The 19,986-nt window shown below is 39.5% G+C and overlaps 1 protein-coding gene across 5 annotated transcripts in view; it reads left to right on the top strand.

Moving 5' to 3' along the window:
* The window catches only part of sptb (spectrin, beta, erythrocytic), a 44,823-nt gene extending 24,853 nt beyond the window's left edge, over positions 1 to 19,970 (top strand). For all 5 annotated transcript variants that reach the window (XM_042436922.1, XM_042436923.1, XM_042436924.1 and 2 more), the window contains 23 exons: positions 159 to 296; positions 839 to 1,598; positions 1,894 to 2,096; positions 3,736 to 3,826; positions 4,303 to 4,449; positions 5,147 to 5,413; positions 5,885 to 6,109; positions 6,706 to 6,795; positions 7,408 to 7,698; positions 7,984 to 8,114; positions 8,362 to 8,566; positions 9,143 to 9,366; positions 9,634 to 9,784; positions 10,008 to 10,252; positions 10,980 to 11,118; positions 11,482 to 11,566; positions 12,623 to 12,819; positions 13,026 to 13,114; positions 13,262 to 13,325; positions 13,844 to 14,100; positions 15,604 to 15,777; positions 16,425 to 16,467; positions 17,725 to 19,970. In XM_042436922.1, the coding sequence (XP_042292856.1) occupies positions 159 to 296; positions 839 to 1,598; positions 1,894 to 2,096; positions 3,736 to 3,826; positions 4,303 to 4,449; positions 5,147 to 5,413; positions 5,885 to 6,109; positions 6,706 to 6,795; positions 7,408 to 7,698; positions 7,984 to 8,114; positions 8,362 to 8,566; positions 9,143 to 9,366; positions 9,634 to 9,784; positions 10,008 to 10,252; positions 10,980 to 11,118; positions 11,482 to 11,566; positions 12,623 to 12,819; positions 13,026 to 13,114; positions 13,262 to 13,325; positions 13,844 to 14,100; positions 15,604 to 15,777; positions 16,425 to 16,467; positions 17,725 to 17,916 (4,408 nt within the window). In that variant the 3' untranslated portion in view covers positions 17,917 to 19,970. The remainder of the gene's footprint in view (positions 1 to 158; positions 297 to 838; positions 1,599 to 1,893; positions 2,097 to 3,735; positions 3,827 to 4,302; positions 4,450 to 5,146; positions 5,414 to 5,884; positions 6,110 to 6,705; positions 6,796 to 7,407; positions 7,699 to 7,983; positions 8,115 to 8,361; positions 8,567 to 9,142; positions 9,367 to 9,633; positions 9,785 to 10,007; positions 10,253 to 10,979; positions 11,119 to 11,481; positions 11,567 to 12,622; positions 12,820 to 13,025; positions 13,115 to 13,261; positions 13,326 to 13,843; positions 14,101 to 15,603; positions 15,778 to 16,424; positions 16,468 to 17,724) is intronic.
* Positions 19,971 to 19,986: the final 16 nt, after the last annotated feature.

Genomic DNA, 19,986 nt, shown 5'->3' on the forward strand with positions numbered 1-19,986 from the left:
CTACTACTGAATTTAATGTTTGACAAATTACTTACTTGATTCTTTCTTCTGAAATAACATTTTTTGCAAATACTAGTCTACTCCATTCTAGTGCCCATGTGTATGCATTGTGTACATTGTACTGTTTCTATTTTAACTTGCACTGTTCTTGTTTTCAGGTTGAGCATTCTCGCTCAAGAAATGGGAAATGTTCAGTCGAGAGTTGATGATGTCAACAAAGCTGTGAAACAGCTCGAAGATAGCAGACACCCTCGAACCAAAGAGGTCAAGGAATGTCAGACACGACTGAATAAGAGGTGCTTTAAAATTATTATCTATCGATGATGCGTTTTAATAAATTTCACTGTTTTACTGAACTGAAATAAAACACAAACATCAATATTTTTATGTTCTCTCTTTCTCATGGAGACATATGAAAATTTTGTTAATGCTATATTTTTTATTTTCTATAATTTCTGAATGATTTCTTTAAATGTCCAATAGGTTTCCTGGAGAGAAGTCTGCAATTTAGCACTAATTACAGATCAAGTAGAAACATAATCAATTGCTATGCTTCCAATAGATTCTGATTAACGACTAGCAACCAGGACTTATTTAGTCAGCGAACTGCAGGTCAGCTGAGAAATAGGAAATTTGTTTAGAGGGAAGCATATAATTAAATATATAGAGAGAATAAAGCTTCCAATTATAATTGAATAATAAATAAATTTAATGAATTTACTTGGATTTTAAGTAAATGATTTCTTCAAGGAAATTACTATTTTCCCTATCTTCAGAATATGAGACCCTAACATGTCATTAAAGTGATTTAAACATTCAACAAATCATTCTCTTTCAGGTGGGAGGCCTTCAAGGCCATGGTGGAGGAGAAGAAGAGGAGAGTGGATTCTGCTGGTAGTCTGCACAACTATGGGCTGGAGTGTGACGAGACGGAGTCCTGGATCAAAGACAAGACGCGGGTGATTGAGTCCACACAGGAGTTGGGCAACGACCTGGCAGCTGTCATGACCATCCAGAGGAAACTGTTTGGCATGGAGAGAGATTTGGCCGCTATCGAAACCAAGATTATCTTCCTGAGGAAAGAGGCTGACCAGCTGGTCCAAGACCACCCGGAGAACGCAGACGACATCTTGGTCCGGAGAGATGAACTGGACGGAGCTTGGGACACGCTTAGAAAGACTCTTAAAGACAGAGAGGACTCTTTGGGTGAGGTCAGCAAGTTACAGTCATTCCTCCAAGAAATGGATGACTTCCAGTCCTGGCTTTTCAAGACCCAGAAGGCTGTGGCATCAGAAGAACTGCCTGCCACGCTACCAGAGGCCGAGGAGCAGCTGAGCCTACATGACGCCGTGCGTGAAGACATAAACAACCATGAAGAGGACTATCACCGTGTGAGGGACACCGGCGCCCAGGTCACCCAAGGTCAGGAGGACGACCCTCAGTACCAGCAGCTAGAGAAGACGCTGAAGGGTCTGGACCTTGGTTGGTACGAACTGCAGAAGATGTGGGACAGTCGCAAGAACCTACTGGACCAGGGCCTGGGCTTCCAGCAGTTCATGAGGGACGCCAAGGCTGTAGAGGCTATCCTCAACAACCAGGTACTGTACCGCATGTGTATGTGAAGTAGAACCATTTGTAAGATCCCAAAATTGTCTATGTGTAACTAGAAGAGTCATTCGTCACCACAGGGTTCGGGTTAGCTTGTTAATGATGGGGTTAGTGATGCTACAGGTATTTAAAAGAATGTGGTATGGAAGAATGTTGTGCAGTCAGTTCCCACACTGCATGTTTGTCATATAATAAAGTCAGCTGCTGGTGTTTGTGGGGTGTTTCTCTTTTTCCTCTCTTTTTTTTTGTTAATATCTTTTCCACCCTAATGTTGCTTTGTTGCAGGAGTACACCTTGGCTCACATAGACAAGCCCGACACCTTGGCCGGCGCAGAGAAGGCTTTGAAAAAGCATGAGGACTTTGTGAGCACCATGGAGGCCAATGAGGACAAGATTGACGGAACTCTACAGGCAGGACAGCGGCTGGTGGACAGTGAAAACTTGTACTCCGGGAAAGTTCAGGAGAAAATGGACTCCATCAGAGACAGGTCAGTCGTTCATTAGGGTAATGTAATTTAAATAAAAGTCATGTGAATAGTACAAATATGTCATGATCTTGTAAAACTTCTAAGCAATCTTTGACATGATTTCAACCACACTGGGTATTGATCATGATCAATTTAGAGGGGTATTTTTAGTGTATGTTTCTTTCCCACAATCACAATCATTGTTCAAACTGGCTTTGAACTGGAATGCTTCATTTTTATCCTGAGAACCATGACTTGTGTTTATCACATGATTAATCATATATATGCTATTTTAGCAGGAATAACCACTTAGAAACAAAGATTTAACCTACATCCTTACATTTTACTCAGTGATATGTTATAATGCAAAAATGTGATTTTAATTTTACAAAAAAAATAGTACTTTTATCTTTCACTTGAGTCCAAAATCTGTCTAGTGGTCTGTCTCATTGTACTTGTACCTCGTCAGCTACTTGTGAATTTGTACCACCACCAAATGACAAAGTGTAAATGTAAATCCTTATTATCTATAGTAGCAGTTAACATGTGAAATCAACATCAATCTAATGTATTATATTATATAATATTTAAATATTACATAGGAAGCAAAACCTGTTTCAATGCTCATTTGGGCACCTGAAAAATGGTGAACCTATCCTTTAACATAAAGGGGTGAAACATTAGGAAATTGGCTGAATTGGAGATAAAAGCAAAAGAAAACTGGAGCAGGAGAGAAATTCTGCTGCTGGTAGACGAGGTACATCACAGAAAACATAAAAAGAGGATTTAGTACAACACAAGTGCAGAAAATGAGGACACATGGAAAGTGATTGCAAACCAAATCAGTGCCAGCTTTAATGTTGTTGCACCACTGAAGAGGAAAAAAAATGGTGTAACATCCTATCAATTTTTCAAATCAAATTCAAATAATATGCTAAAACTACCCTATTATGAATCATACATATTGTTTCAGATAATGCATCATTTATCATGACCAATTATATTTTGTAGCATCACTCTAAAACATGTCTCAGGAGGTGCACTCACCTCTATCTCTGTACTGCAGTTATCTAAAATCTACTCTTAACCAGCAAAACATTAAGAGACCTCTGGAGCTCTCCTAAAGTTAAGAGAATTTTTAAATTGAAAGAAGTTTGATAAATAGCTTTTATTCTTAAGTTTGTGAGAAAGTATAAAAGTGAAGATTTTTTTACTTTTTATCTTTTCCCCTCAGGCCAAAGTGTCACTTGTTAGTTTGATAAATACTGCACAGGCCCCAATCTTATGTAGAAAAATAGACCTCTCAGAGTTCCACCAGTGAAACAGCTTCTTATCACTGTATCATTAGTGTCAACAAGAGGCAGTAGAGAGGGCAAGGATGCTTTTTCCATTAACTCCCACAATTCAGCTTGGTAGACAGGCTCCTGCAATAATGGATATTGATCTTAAAGTAAGAGCTATTTCTCACAGTGCAGCAGAAGAAACAGATGACTGTTTTGGGTTACTGTGTCAGGTATTTTTTTCTGCGTGGAGGAGGAGCTCATATGGATTCACTAGAGTTGTTGGATGAAAAAGTGGAGGAAGATATACTCAGTTGGACGTTGTGTGTGTGTGTTTTTTTTTTAAATGTATTTGCTTGTTTTTTGCTTTCGACCTTCAGGCATGACAAAAATAAAAGAAGAGCCCAGGAGGTGTCGGAAAAACTCAGCGATAACCGCGACCTGCAGCACTTCCTTCAAAACACTCAAGATGTGAGTTCACCGTCAGTTTGCTGCTCATGTAATCATTGTGTAACATCAATTAGTACATTAATTATTAGCTTAATTATTCATTCACTGAAACTCAACATCCCAGTAATTTTTCTTTTTTTTTTTTATCTCTTGATTATTGTTGTCAATTTGCCAAACACACTCTGCTTTGTTTATTATACCGCAGCTGCACTTCATTAGATCTTCTTAGACTAAATTTGTATCCTCCCTACAGTATTTGTGATAGGGGTCCCATTTGAATAATTGGTAAATTAGCTCTGTTTTCAAAAGATAAAGAAGTAAATCCTCACAAAAAGTCACCTCTGCAGAAACTTAAAAAGTTGACGTTTCCATGACTTTCCCAAGTTTTGTAACTGTGCTCGCACGGATATTAGTTGTTCACTTTCCCCACACGGAGACCATGATTTGAATCTTGTTTGCTAATCCGTTAATATTCACTTCTCCTCTCCATGCTTCAGCTGACTCTGTGGATCAACGAGAAGATGCTGACCGCTCAGGACACGTCGTACGATGAGGCCAGGAACCTCCACAGCAAGTGGCTGAAACATCAGGCCTTTATGGCTGAGCTGGCCTCCAACAAGGACTGGCTCAACAAAGTAGACCAGGTCAGTAAGTCTGTGTACAGTATAAGCCTGTGTACACCTGTTTGTCATTTATACATATATATATTTATATTTATGTTGTCCAGTGTTCATTTTACAGATATTGTTAATATTATTTACCTACCAGACACCTTTTGAAGAGCCTGAATTAAATCTGAATTATACAGTATGTTTTTCTTGATAACTTTAAATATTCATGACTAAATAAGCAACAATCAAAGTTAAAGTTTTGAAAACTTACTAATCTGCTTCATGAGGACTGTGTCGTTTGATCAGATTTGATTGGCCCGGCGACATCAGCAAACAACCTCATAACTGTCATTAGATTTAGATTCAACTGTTGCTAAATACTGATTGGCGCACAGAAACATGTGACATCACCTTTTTCCAATTTAGCCTGACCAGTTCAAGCCAGTGAGATGATCACAGACAAAAACACAAATACATAAATCTCTCATGTGAAATAACCGAAACTGTTCTAACTTTGGCAGATTGTTTTCTGTTCATGTATAAAATAGGTGGGTAGGGAAAAGAAAGAAAGTATTAAGTATTTATTAAGTCAAGGGTTTTGTTATCTCAGTTATATAAAACACGATGGCACAAATTGTAAACTAGTGTTTTGTGAAGGTAATGAAATATTTACCTTTACACACACTTTAACTGAGTTCCTCCTCACTTCTCTGTGTTCTCGTGGATACAGGAGGGCCACGAGCTCATGGAGTCCAAGCCCGAGTTTGAGCCCATCGTGAAGGAACGTCTGGCCAAACTCCACGAGCTGTGGGAGATGCTGGAGACCACCACCCAGGAGAAGGCTCGGCTGCTGTTTGACGCCAACCGCTCCGAGCTTTTCGACCAGAGCCTGGCAGACATGAAGAAGTGGCTGAGTGGGCTGCAGCAGCAGCTACAGAGCGGAGACGAGGAAGTCAAAGACCTGACTAATGCCAACATCCTGCTCAAAAAGCATCAGGTCTGCATCTCTGGAGCATATACTGGATATTCTTTAGATTTGTATGCTTTTTGTGTCTGCAGTTTCTTTGGTTATAAGCACTTCTTAAATCACACTTAGGTAAATCCCACCATGGGAGTTCATATATTATAGTATCAGTGGCTGCTTCTCACAAAATGTGCTTTCTCAGGATTAGCTTTGAATATGTGAGCACCTGTGTCTTTTGTGTATACTGCTGGCATTTAAACATAACCAAAAATCTTATGAATCTAAATGTAAAATAAAACATTGCATTTACTGGTATGAAAAACAAGAACACCACAAGTGATATTAAAATACGTTGCAATCAGTGTTGCATTGATAAAACTTTCCTAGCTGAAAACATAAATGGAAAGACAAACTAACTTTCGGTGGATTTACCCTCCACTACAGCCTGATTAAACTCTTGAAAGGCTATTCATCTTTTTCTCTAATCACGTCTCCCCGTGCCAGATGACAGAGAACCAGGTACGTGACCGAGCGCGGGAGTTGGAGGAGCTCCAGGAGGCCGTCAGGAAGCACGGCGGAGGCAGAGAGGACCAGCCGGAGCTGGAGGCTGAGCAGCAGGTCCTGCAACAGGAGTTCCAGCAGCTCCTCACGCCACTGGCCCAGCGCAAGGGCAAGCTGGAGGCCGCCAAGTCTGTCCATCAGTTCTACAGAGACTTGGCTGATGAGCTTGTAAGCATGGATCCAATTTCTGAGCAAAATTCAAGTGTTGAAAGTCCCATATTGAATGATTGATGGCACAGAATTAGAACAAAGAGCGTTAGGTTTAAAAGGAGGGTAGCTGGATGAATACTGGTTTTTGAATGACAGCCAGAAACACCTTTTGAGACTAGAAATATTGAAGCCTTAGCTTCAAGGGATGTCCCCCCCCCCCCCCCCCCCCCACCCCACAAAACCATAACTTATTCATTTGGAAATTAAGTTTTCAATTACAGTATGTACACTTAGTATTCAAGATAGTAAGACTACCAGCTTTTTCCATGAAATTGACTCTCCAGGTGAATCAGGGAAAAGCTTTAATCCCTTATTGGTTTCACTGCCTAAATCCACTTCAGTCAGGTGGAGGATGCAGCTTAAAGAAGGATTTTTACTGTTTGAGAAATCTGAGACATTTTATAAAGGGGGTACATTTCAGTATGAGAAAGATGGTCTTTACATTTTCTATACTCTGTGTTCATCAGAGATCTATGAGTCTTTACAATTTTCTCTCTTCATCACCATAATCTCTTGTTTCTGCTTTTTCTTATTCCTCCGTCTCTTACTGTCAGCTCTGGATTGAGGAGAGGATGCCCCTGGCAATGTCACAAGAGCATGGGAACAATCTTCAGACTGTGCAAATGCTGTTAAAGAAGAACCAGGTAACTGATTTGTCTGTAGAAAAAAAAGAAATCACCACTTTTAGAGCTGCAAATAACCGATTTATCAGACAAGCATTTTCTTGAATAATTGATTAATCATTTGGTCTAAAAAAACGTCGGAAAATGTATTTCCTGAAGCCTAAAATAACATCTATTACTTACTTGTTTTTTTGACCAAGAGTCCAAAACCCAAAAATAAAAACAATAAAATATGAGAAAGAAAAGTAAATCCACACATCTGAGAAGCTGGAACTAGTGTTTGTTTGCAATTTTTGCTTGAAAACTTACCGAAATAATTAATTGATTATCAAAATAGTGTCCGATTATTTCTCTGTAGATACATTAATTGACATTTCAGCTCTAACTAAACTTTCATCTCTGTGGAAATACCATATACTGCTGAGTAAACTGATTTAAAGCTGCATCTATATCAATAAAAGTAAAAACATATACAACATGTTACAATTACAAATACTTACAAGACACAAATACTATTTATGTTTCCGTATATCACAAAATTCTGCAGAAGTTTTCAGAATATGTGTAAAAGTTTGGTGTTACTTGAACACTTTTATATGATCCACACTCACTGTCTCCTTTTCTGTCCATCAGACTCTGCAGAGGGAAATCGAGGGCCACCAGCCTCGCGTCGACGAAGTACTAGAGCGAGGAAGGAGGATGGCGGCTGCTGCCAGCGCCGAAGGCAGACCTGAGGCAGACCGAATCACGGAGCAGCTGAAGGAGCTGGAGGACGCGTGGGCCCGGCTGCAGGACGAGATGGCCAAGCGCAGGGAGAGGCTGAACGGCTCCAACTTGGCCCAGCAGTACTACAATGACGCGGACGAGGCTGAAGCCTGGATAGGAGAGCAGGAGCTTTACATGATCGCTGATGAAAAGGCCAAGGTGAGGAGCAGAGGAAGCACGCTGATTAGTGGCTGCAGATGTCTGAATAATAGATCTAATTCAAAACAAGGCATATCATGTGCCAATAACAAGTGGCGCTGCATGCATTAACATGATTACATGGCTATGTTTTTCTTCAATTAAGGTGACACGCTTTTCATAAGTGGCACCCTCTATTGAGAGCTCATGTGGAGTATTTTCCTCCGCTTTGATGTGTACCATTATCACATCATTTCGTTTCTCCTTCTCCTGATTATGACTCATTCTCTTCTTCTTTGTCTCCAGGATGAGCAAAGTGCCATGCTGATTCTGAAGCGTCACATGATTCTTAAGCAAGCAGTGGATGACTACGCTGACTCCATCCAGGCTCTGGCAGACCGTGCACAGAAAATGTTTGCAGAAGACCATCCTGATGGGTCTGTGCCTTGATAATTTGATGTACACACTGAAAAAATTACATCTTTGTAAAGATGCTAATTCACTCATGTTGTCCCAGTCAGCTGTGGTTTAGAGTGATAAGAATGATAAGCATGTAAAGTGTGATCATACCTGTCATAATCACCCGCCTCATCTCGAGTAAACCTAAATCCAATCTCTTTCTCATTTCCTCCATCCTCCCTGCACCTTATTTCCATCCATCCTCCCCCTTTACCTTGTCTGCAGTGAGGAGATCATCAGACGACAGGGCCAGGTGGATAAGCAGTACGCAGGACTGAGGGAGTTGGCGGAGGACCGCAGGAAGAAGCTGGACCACACTTACCATCACTTCCTGCTGAGCCGAGAGGTGGAGGACCTGGAGCACTGGATCGAAGAGAAAGACGTAATGGCCTCCTCTCAGGAGATGGGTCAGGACCTGGACCACGTCACGGTAGTATTAAACACACAAAAACATTCACACACATGCACTGAAAAATGATAGGAAGCAGTGTAGCACATACTGGACTGCAGACGTGTTCAAATTCCAATGAAGCTGCATGTGGCATGATGTTTATTTAAACTCATTTTATCAATCTAATTTTGGAGGTGGAGTTGTTTTAGATAATTATCCTCCAAAACAAAATTTTGTTGTCAGGTACGTTCACTAGAACTTTTATCTACTTTTATGAGAAATAAAAAATCTAAGCTTAAGAGTGAAAGCGTTGCATGAACAACAATAAATGAGCGCTCTGTTCACAGTAACCATCAGTGAGGAAAATCTATTGCTCATTTTCTGCTTTTGCTGTTTTTGTTGCAAAGTGATCACAGACTGTCTGGTTTAGTGAACACTTAGGCACACGTTTGCAGTTCAAAGATATCACATTACATGATTTTTTGGGTATTTAACTCAAAATAGTCTTGTCTTGCTGCTAACTCGCACATTTTTATTCCAACTTCCATACAAAAACTACAACATCTGATTCTAATTCTAAATAATCGCTATCTTTTCCCCTCCAATTTGGCACAGCTTCTGAGGGATAAGTTCAGAGATTTTGCCCGGGAGACGGGGATGGTGGGTCAGGAGCGAGTGGACATGGTCAACCTGACGATAGATGAGCTGATTGAAGCCGGCCACACTGAGGCAGCCACCATGGCAGAGTGGAAAGACGCCATCAATGACAGCTGGGCCGATCTGCTCGAGCTGATTGACACTCGCACTCAGCTCCTCACGGCATCTTATGAACTACTCAAGTAAGGAAAATGGTATTGATGTACCAGACCATGAGCTTAAAGGTTTAAGGTTTCATGTCTAATCCTCTAATGGAACATAAGTGTCCCAATAAATGAGAATTATATTGATGACATCAAACCAGAATACATCTGGATGCAATAACAAAGTCAAAGAATTCAACTAGAACATGATAATGTTACATCGATTACAATGAGTAGGATGATACATGTGATGATGATACACACACAGAGCCAAAGAGACTGAGATCTCTGTCTCTTTTCTCTAAGGTACTTTGATGATGGGAAGGAGCTGGTGGCTCAGATCCACGACAAGCAGAAAGAGCTGCCTGAGGATGTGGGAGAGGACTTCAGCAAAGCCGAGTCTTTCCACAGAATGCACGCCGCCTTTGAAAGAGACATCACTAGTTTAGGCAAACAGGTACAGCACGGGATTGGCCTTTTTACTTTGAGGGAACACAGTAGTCAGCAGCCAAGAGGCAAACTTTGATGATTCATATCTAGAGGGGGGTAAAGAGTGCTGCAATATTTGGGCAACTGTGAAAAGTTTTTTCAAAGGGTGAGAAGCCATTAGTGAGAGAAATATTTGTTTTCTCCAGTCACACGCATCTTATGATCTGACTCCGTGTTTCTCTTTCCTCCAGGTTCAACAGTTTCAGGAAACAGCTACACGCCTTCACGCCCAGTACGCAGGGGACCAGGCAGAAGCCATCCAGGTCACAGAGAGACAGGTGTTGGAAGCCTGGAAGGGCCTGCTGGATGCCTGCGACGGCCGTAGGGCGCAACTAGTCGACACAGCGGAGAAGTTCCGCTTCTTCACAATGGTCCGAGACCTGATGGCCTGGATGGAGAGCATCATCCAGCAGATTGAGACTCAGGAGAAGCCCAGGTGAGCACACATGGGGGCAAGGACTTAATAGTTGATTAGATATCCGTTGATTACTGCTATTTCCAAACTGCAAGAGGCTGCATTTCTTTTTTCCAAAGGGAAATCTAATTAAGACTAAAACAAACCTGAAACATTGTCCTTTGAGTTTTTGAATTTCTCATTTTATTCACATCAATTTAAACAAAAAATTTAGACAATTTGTGGTAAAGAAGGAGAAAAATCAGAATTCAGATCAGCTTTTACTTGGAGTGTTTATGTATGTATAGATTCATGTATTTTTCATTTTTGATGGAAGGTGGATACAGAAGAACTATTAAGTCTAGTAATAAGATGTAGGCTCAAATAAATTAATAAATAAGAATAAAACCTTTCAATATATATATTGTTTAGTTAGAGTGATAAGAAGTACATACTGGTTATTAGAGGTACAATAAGTGAAATTTTGATGTCTCATTCCAGAAAAAAATTATAATTCACCATAAAGAGCAATGTGATCAAAAGCAGTAAATAGAAAATATAATTATGTAATAAAATATTTGTAGTTGTAGAATATTATTTATTTATTAGGCCAGTATAAAGACATATAGTATGACTTCAGTATTTCCGTATTAGATAAAGGACGACCTGCCTGGTCATTACTGTTGCAATTCCAGTCTTTACCAACAGAGGTAGATAAACTTCATACATTACCTGTTAGCACTTTACATCCTTCCCTCATCTGCATTAGGGATGTCTCATCCGTGGAGCTCCTGCAGAAGTATCATCAGGGGATCCGCTCAGAGATTGAGGCCAGGGGAGCCAAATTCACTGACTGCATAGACCTCGGCAAGGCCCTGCTGACACGCAAGCACCGAGACTCTGCTGAGGTGAGGCTTCCGCAGCAAAGACAGCTTCTTTTCATCCTCAGATGGGCCTCAAATTGCTGCTTTCATCAGATTTAATTACTTTTCTGGGAGTGATTGTTCTTGTCTGGCACAATGGAACCAATTGGATTGTCACGAAAGAAAAAAATTCCACTCATCTAACACTCATCAGGGAGACTATAAAGCAAACACTAATTAGAAATGGAAAAGCCAAAAGAATTTAAATGAGCAATTGACCCCGACCTCAATTTACGTGTGGTTAATTACTTCACAATACTAATTCTTTGAAGAATAATAGCCAGTCTTGGGGCAGAGATGTTTAATAATGCTGATATGTAACTGCAACTGTATAACCATTTGTGTCAGATCAAAGAGAAGATGGTGCAGCTGATGGAGAAAAGGAAGGAGATGATGTTCAAGTGGGATGACAGATGGGACTGGCTCAGACTCTGTGAGTAGATCTACTTTAACCTCCAACCTCACACTCCAACCTAGAAACAAATATTGGGCATACATAATTCCTTTTACCTTGTTTTCACGAATTTATACTCAAATGCTAAAAGCCTGAAGACTAACTGCTGTGAAAGCTCATAAATGTTTTTGTACATGAAAGAGCACCTTGGCTTTCGTTCATCAAAACACTCTTTTTTTTTGCAAACAGTTTTAAAAATAGCCTGAGACGAAAACAAGGATGTTCCCCGATAGTGTGTCTGATTCCCCCCACGTCGGCTTTGGAATTATAGCTTGACTTTTGAATGTTTTCAATATGCATTTCTGTTTTTATAAACTTCTGGAGGAAATACTGCAAGTTTAATACAAGATGAACCACCACAGACAAAGCTGATTGATATATTTCTAAAAATATCCTCATTTTCCACAGAATGTCCTCATCATCTAAACATGTTGTCACTTTTCCATAACATAGTCCTCGCTTTGTGAAAATATTCTCATTTTAACATGTTCTCATCTTCTAAACATGTTGTCAGTGTCCAAAACATATCCTCCTTTATCAATCATGTCCTCCCTTTCCAAAAATGTCCTTGCTTTCTAAAAATGTCTTCCCTTTCCATAACATGCCCCCCGTTTCCAAAAGCGTCTACGCTTTGTGTCCTTACTTTCAAACAAAACGTCCTCCCTTTGTCTATCCTTTCTAAAATTGTCCTAACGTTCTAACAATGTCCTATAAAAATGTCCTCACTATCCAACATTGTCACATAATGAATTCCCCAGCCCCAAATGCTAATCTTAATGTAATCTACCTTAAAACCAAGTCTTTGACCTTAATGTTTATTGAGTAACCTTGTAAGGACCAGCATTTGGCCCCAAATGGAAGCAGTGTCCCTATTAATGTGACCGTGAACAGATTATAAACAATGCAAATTCTCAGTTTTTTTAAAATAATGTCCATAATTAATATTTATGAAAACTTGAAGGTTCTTTTAAAATTGTGTTACTGCAAGATAAAAAAAAAAACCCTCATAATAACTCCTATCTTCTTTGCTCCCAGTGCTGGAGGTGTGTCAGTTTGCACGGGATGCCTCTGTGGCGGAGGCCTGGCTAATAGCTCAGGAGCCTTATGTGACCAGCAGAGACCTGGGCCACACTGTGGACGAGGTTGAGAAACTCCTCAAGAGGCACGAGGCCTTTGAAAAATCCACCGCCACTTGGGAAGAGCGCTTCTCTGCACTGGAGCGCCTCACTACGGTATGGAAAAAATCTTAAAGGTGGTTTACGGTAATTTGATTACAGGATTGAAAACTAAGGTCTTGTAACAGATGAATTGGGGAAAAACAACTTTTAACAACATATTTATTAATGAGAGCTGAATATGATTGCAGTTATGAGTCTAATTATGTTGCTAAATTGCAGCAAATGATGGTTACTGATTTCAGTTCTGTTCTGTGTTGCAGCTGGAGTTGTTGGAGCTGAGGAAACAGCAACAGGAGATGGAGCAGTTTGTTAAAGATGAACAGGAGAAGCGCTCAGATCAGGAAAGCAGGTACACACATGCAGGCGATCACACGTGTATACACACATCCATGCAAACAGAATTGCCAAAGTTTTCAGTCTCTGTACACACACGTTTTTCCGACCGCTGCTGTCAAAGGTCTCACATGCGCGCCCCATGTTGCCTTCTTCCCTCCAGGAAAGAAGACACCGGCTTTGTAGAAGAATCTTCACAGCTCTACACTGTCGAAGAACAGACTTTGGTTAGTAACTACACCGGCTCAGATCTGTGTCCTCTGTACTTAATCAGGTGTGACCTCTCAGTTTCAGCCTACTAGAATTGGTGAAAAATGAAAATTCTTCTCTGCTATTTTCTTACTGACTCTTGCATTTAAAAGAGCTCCTTGACTTTCTTACTTTAAAACAAACATTTGACTCGGTATAGGACTGACTTTGAGTACTTTTTTTAATACGTTTTTGGGGCATTTAATGCCTTTACAATAGGGACAGTGGAGAGATGACAGGAATTGAAGGGAGAGAGTGATGGGGGGGTAACAAGGATCCGCAGCCTGATTTGAACCGTGGATGTTGCGGTTATATGGCATGTGTCTTAACCAGAAGGTTACCAGGACGTGCCTGACTTTGAGCACTTTTTAAAGTAATCATGGCACCATAAATCAAGGGCACACTTTCCTTTCTTAATGTGCAGGTTAATTTGTTGATGAATCTTATCATTTTTCCTCTCTCTCGTTCTGTTTTTGTGTGTCTTTTTCTCCTCCAGTCTGGTTCTGGTGCAGTTGAGCCCAGTTCAGGTCTGTTGGAGGGGACGGCGGGTGACTCCACAGTGCCCATAGAGTCAGAGATGAAAGAGAGTGGTTCTCTGGAGCTGGAGCCCTCCATCTCAGTAGTGACCCAGAAGGAACCAGAGAGAGCTGCCACAATGCCCGTGGAGCCCCTCAAAGTCCAGACTGTGCTGCAGGAGGGCACGCTGTCCCGCAAACAAGATGTGGAGGGCTCAGGGAAGAAGGCTTCAAATAGGTAGATAATAGATTGAATCAGTACTTACTTAAATCAGTGGTTTTGCTTGTTTTATCCCAATTACTACCTATCAATTACTATAATTACTACATGCCAGACATTCATTTGTTTCAATTAATTTCTGTATCTTTGAAAAAATCTATTAACATACTCATGAAACTTGCTTAGGTAGTATCATGCATCATGTTGAACATCAAGTCTGCATTAGTTTTTTCATTACTTTTTAAGTTGTCTTATATAATGTGCATTAATACTGTATTCACCTAAACAATAATGTGACAACTTTGTGATGGATTAAACAACTCAAGTAAAGTCTTCTACTGGTGGGAATGGTGGGAAAAATACATCTAGAAAACTACATGCAGTGAATCAGGGCTGCAATTCACAATTATATTCAACATTATTTAATTTGTTGATTGGCTATAAAACATCATAAAATAGTTAAAATGCCCATCACAACTTCCTAAAGCTTCACAACTTCCTTTTTTAATCTGACCACTATAATTTACTATAATAAGGATGTTTGGCATTTTTACAGGAAAATTACTTCCTTATCAAAATGGTTGCCAGTTAGATTGCTGACGATTGATCAACTAATTGTTTCAGCTCTAAAATGCACAGCAAAAATTAAATTATACATGACTTTTATAAGATGGCAGGTGTTGTGGTGCAGGTAATTTAAGTAAATCTGAGTTATGTACATATTTACCTGCTGTAAATAAAAATATAACGACACAAACTTAAGTTATAGTTAACATACACTTACAGTAGCAAGCCCTTCAAGCAATGTCCTTAGTATAGTATTAATCATGGACTTACTCATGTACGAACAGGAAATCTTACATTCAAAACTTACAAATTGCACTCTTCAAGTGCATGTAATTTGAATGACTAGAGATGTGGATTGTACAAAAAGAGTGATGACATCAGTATGTAGCTTTTGTACATTTGCAGGTGCCGAACATAAAAACATTTTTAAAAACTCCCTTATTATCTTCAAATTTTGTAGTTTTCAGTGGTTTTTGTACATGGTAATACCAAACACGGCTATTTTTACTCTGCAACTTAAAGCTGCAGGATAACCAGTATTACTGCAGATTATAGCCAACTTTGTCATTTTAAGGTGATTATGCAGCTCTGTTTTTAACATAAAAATCCTGTTTAGCGCAGTATTAAGTCCATTTGTACACACACAAGCAACCCAGAAAGGTTTGTTTATTTTTGACACTACAGTATCACAAGACTGTTGTTTTAAAGAGGATCTGGGCAGTTTCCTCTTGATAAAATACAATTTACAATCATTACAGAGCAGTGCTCTGCTCCAACTGCTCTCCTTATTTTTAATGAACTGAATTAAGTCTTAATGGAGTGGTGTTGTTGTTATGCCTCACATAATTTGGATTAAATTTAATTGATTTTGCATTATTAACAGAAATTAGCTACCTGAAATTATAAATATTAAAGTCCTCTTTTTACTGCCCCCTCCTCCTTTTCATCACTCAGGTCATGGAACAACTTGTACTGTGTGCTGAAGCCTGGACAACTCTCAGCCTATAAGGATGCGAAAAGCTTTGGCCATGGAGTTACATATCACGGCGAGGACCCGCTGTCACTCAGTAACGCCACCTGGGAGATCCTCGCCAACTACAAGAAAAAGAAGAACATCGCCAAACTACGGTGAGTATCATATCTATCCTCAGGTTTTTTAATTGTCTCACCACTAAATTTATGAAATATATTGAGATGAGGACAAATTTAAACCCTCCATCCACAACTTGTATTCTATAGGGAATACAAGTTAAATTTAGGCAATCATTTATGGTATATGCCTTGGTTAAGTATAAAACAAAAATATTACTTACAGCATTCAAGGACTTGTTTAAGATTTCTACTACTTGTCTCATTTAGGAAAAGAAAGTGTTTTTCTTTTTGTTTTTTTTAATTAGCTGTACCCTCTTGTTTCCTTTCTCTAACCAGTGGTAATGCAATTCAGCTAGGGAACAAAATAAATTCCTTTGAAATTGTAAACAACTTCATGTCCCACAAGCTATAAGTGGAAAATAAGTAACAGTTTTAAAGAACATATGTACATTTGCTTAAAGAAAATGACTTGTACTCACTTTGCAAACAACTGCTAACAGATTGCAACTTTCAGAAACAAACATAAACACACCAAACTTTTAAAAATGTGCAGAAAGATGTCAAAGTTAGAGCTCAGAAAAATCCTCAAATTTTATTCTAATGGTGCAAGTAGGAGTATAAAACAACCAACAACTTGTTCCTCCACACTGAGTTTCAACTTTGCTTTTCTTTTTCTCTCACAGTCTTGGAGACGGCAGTGAATATTTATTCCAGTGTAAAGACGAGGTGAGTTTTTAACCATCGAGAGATAACGGAATAACTTTTAGCAGCTTCCAGTGAATCACATGAGACTGAATGTTGCGGACTTGACCACTCAAAAAGCATGTAATTATATAATCTTTAAACCTGTGAAAAGCAGTGGTTACAGGGTGCGATGCTGCAATCAGTACTTACATTATTTACATTTCATTTTTATAAGCTGTTTCGGTTTGATATCTCTGCCCTTGGCAAGGTTATTTATGTAAGTAGCTGACATTAATGAGGTTATTCACATTTCCTTCTGAAGTGTCATGGAGCAAGACCGTAAATCACCACCAGCTAGCCAGAGATATAGCTTACCGGGATCATTAAAGGGGACCTATTATGCTCATTTCCATCTCTATATTTTTATTCTGGGACTCCACTAAACTAGCTTTACAAAATTAACAAAACTCCTTATTTATCTTATACTGGCCCTTTAGGCAGCCCCTCAGTTCAGCCTCTGTCTGTTAACAGGCAATCTTAGCTCCTGTCTTTTTAAAGCCCCCCTCCCGATGAGCCCACTCTGCTCTGATTGGCCAGCTTTCTGGAAGTCTGCCAAGGGGCAACCGTATCAGAGTTGTGTCAAGTGACCACCAATGAAAACCCATCATTTCCTGCTTTACCTGTTCATACTAAAAGCTTTTAAATGACTAAATAATGGGAGACTTTTATTGTTAAGAATTTACAGGAAATGAAAAGTGTTCCTCACCGAGTTAGCGGAGCTTCGTTAGCGGCATGCCAGCTCGACTTGAGTCATGGTTCGGCATGACTACCCCCAAATCAATGGGAAAAATGCCATAATATTAGCGGAGCAGAGCAGTGAACTGGCGCACTGTGCATGGAGCAGATAACCATGTAAAGAAATCCGTCACGAGCTGACGTTGGCTTGGGCTGAAAGTAGGAAAAAATGTTGGAAACTTAGCGTTCAGAGCAGGGATTCCTTCTACGTACGTTTACCTCATTATTTGACACTTTGGCCACATTTAATATGAACATCAGACATTGTAACATTATATACATGACTGAAAATAAGGAAAAGCATAATAGGTCCCCTTTAGGTTTTACATAATAAAATACAGCAATGTTTTATCTACTGATTTAGCTTGTTTTCAGTTTCAGTGTTAATTGTGTGGCCACCTCCGCTTGTTCATTTACCCAAATAGCCCAAAAGAACAAAACACACACTGCCCCCCTGGAGCTGGACTTCCCTTTGTAAGTGTGTGTTTTTGTGTTTAACTTCAGGAGGAGCTCCAGCGTTGGAGCCAGGCCATGGAGAAGGCCGTTCAGCCACTGGCAGCAGAGGAGGCGTCGGGGGCCTCAGGGGCCAAAGCCCACAGCCTGCCCCCTCCCTCCTCCTCAACTGCCCTCTCTGAGCCCAGCTCTGCCAAGAAAGAAAAGGAGAAGAAGTACAGTCTCTTTGCCAAGAAGAAGTGAAAGGAGATGGGAAGGCCATCTGAGGGGTTGCCAAGGCAACCTGGAAAGAGAAAGTAGTATTTGTGTACAATCAGTCAGAGCAAGCTTTTTAGAATTTTTTATATTATTTTGTGAGAATTAACATTAATATTGTAGTTTAGGGTTAAAGCCATCACTCTTTTGCCTGTATTTAAGCCAGTGTATCATTGCAAAGGTCCACTTTTTTCTTTTCTTTGTGTTCTTTTTAACAAAATGCCAAATTCAAAGCATTAAATTAAAGCACAGGAATGCTCCTTTTACACTCAACCAAAGAATGTTTGTAAAACTTTTTTCTCACTTTGTTACTTTTGCTACAGTTTCTTTTTTGCTTTAGTCTGGCTTGCTTTGATATAACTATGTACAATATGAAGGCCTGTAATGAAAATAGGGTCACTCAAGAGTACTTACGAGTACTTTTATTAATCTGCCTTACAAAATGGTTGTGAACTGTAATACTGTGCTGTTTGAATTTGGAGCGCTAAATGCTACTCATAGAATCGGAGTGAACTTAACAGGCTTTAAAAAAAAGCTTTGTAAATGCGGTGTAAAGACTTGGTGATAAGCAAACCATAGTGCAGTGCTGCACAGTGCACACACACACACACACACACACACACACACACATACACACACACCAAGTGTAATTGCAGGTATGCAAACTAAATGCTCTATGCACTGTGAAGGGTTTGAAAGAGATTTTAAATTGTGACTTACAAGCAGTCATGTGACACCTCAATCAGTCAGTTTTGAATATAGATGCAATCAGTCTATATTCTCAGCTGCACTGTAGCAGTAGTTATTTCTGTGAACTTGAAATATATTCAACACTTGTGTATTGAACCCCTAAATTTCCTATCTATTCATTAACATATATAGATATACAGTATATATCTACAGATGCATGAAAGTATGTTTTACATTAGTTTGATATGGTGCTATTGTGATATTCTTGAACCTTCAATCAAGACCAGCTTGACCTGCCTGACTTGTCTTCAACTTTGGCTTGTAGTTAGTAAGTATCCGATTTCACAAGCCTGGCTCAGTATTAAATGTTTGACAGTACTTGACAAAGTTGAAGACAAGTTGTGGGTCGGATGAATCTTGACTGCTTTTCCAAACCACACAACAGGACCAGGCATGCTCTCTATCTAAGGTGAGGATCATACAGTAGCAGTATGGAGCTGAGGGAATGTGTTGTTTCTATGAATGTACGGGAAGAAAAGAAGGAAGTGAGAATTTGGTAAATTAAAGAGTTTCAACAAAAAAAAAGCCGTTATAGAATAAGAAATTTTAATCTATATATGCACACAGGGAATATAGAATATGTACAGTATATGGAGCTGAATTTATAGATGTTAATTTGTGGTTTATTTCTTATTTTCACCATCTGTCCCACTCTACCATTGCCGTCTTGCCTTGTACTGTGGGTTCTGTCCCTGAACTACAATCCAACTCAAGTGCCCTCATTGAAATTACGGAAGTCAGGTGTAGAAAGATTAACGAGACTGTTCAGCTCCAGAGTTTTCTAGAAAAATGTGGTAGCATCATGATGATCTCTGTCTACATTATCTACATTTTACAAAAGGAACAAAATAGCAATGAAATCAATGATCTTCTCATGGCCGTCGAAACAGGTATTACAGATCCAGCAGAACGTCACGTCTGTGCTATGAGTACCAGTAGTTGAATTTTTCTGTCACGCATGCACCTCGAAATGGTTTTGCATCACATGTATTCAGTCTTGTTTTTATTGATCACTATATCAACCATAACCGACTCAGATGAAGTGTTCATCTGCATCTTCTGACACTTCCTGCTCTGTCACCTTCATCCACTTTGTTTATTCCTCCACTCCTTCCTACCTGCCTTTTCTGTTCCGTGGTTTTTAATCTGCATTTTGTACTCTCTAGCTATGTAAAATATCCAAAAAATGTTGACAGGAAATATCGAATACATTTTGAGAGAATAAACTTTAAAATAAACTCCTGAAACTATACAGGTTGCGTTTATTTATTGACCTTTTCATCTCCTTTGCTAAACTTTGAAATTCAG

This window comes from Thunnus maccoyii, chromosome 16 (assembly GCF_910596095.1).
Source record: "Thunnus maccoyii chromosome 16, fThuMac1.1, whole genome shotgun sequence".
Classification (NCBI taxonomy): domain Eukaryota; kingdom Metazoa; phylum Chordata; class Actinopteri; order Scombriformes; family Scombridae; genus Thunnus; species Thunnus maccoyii.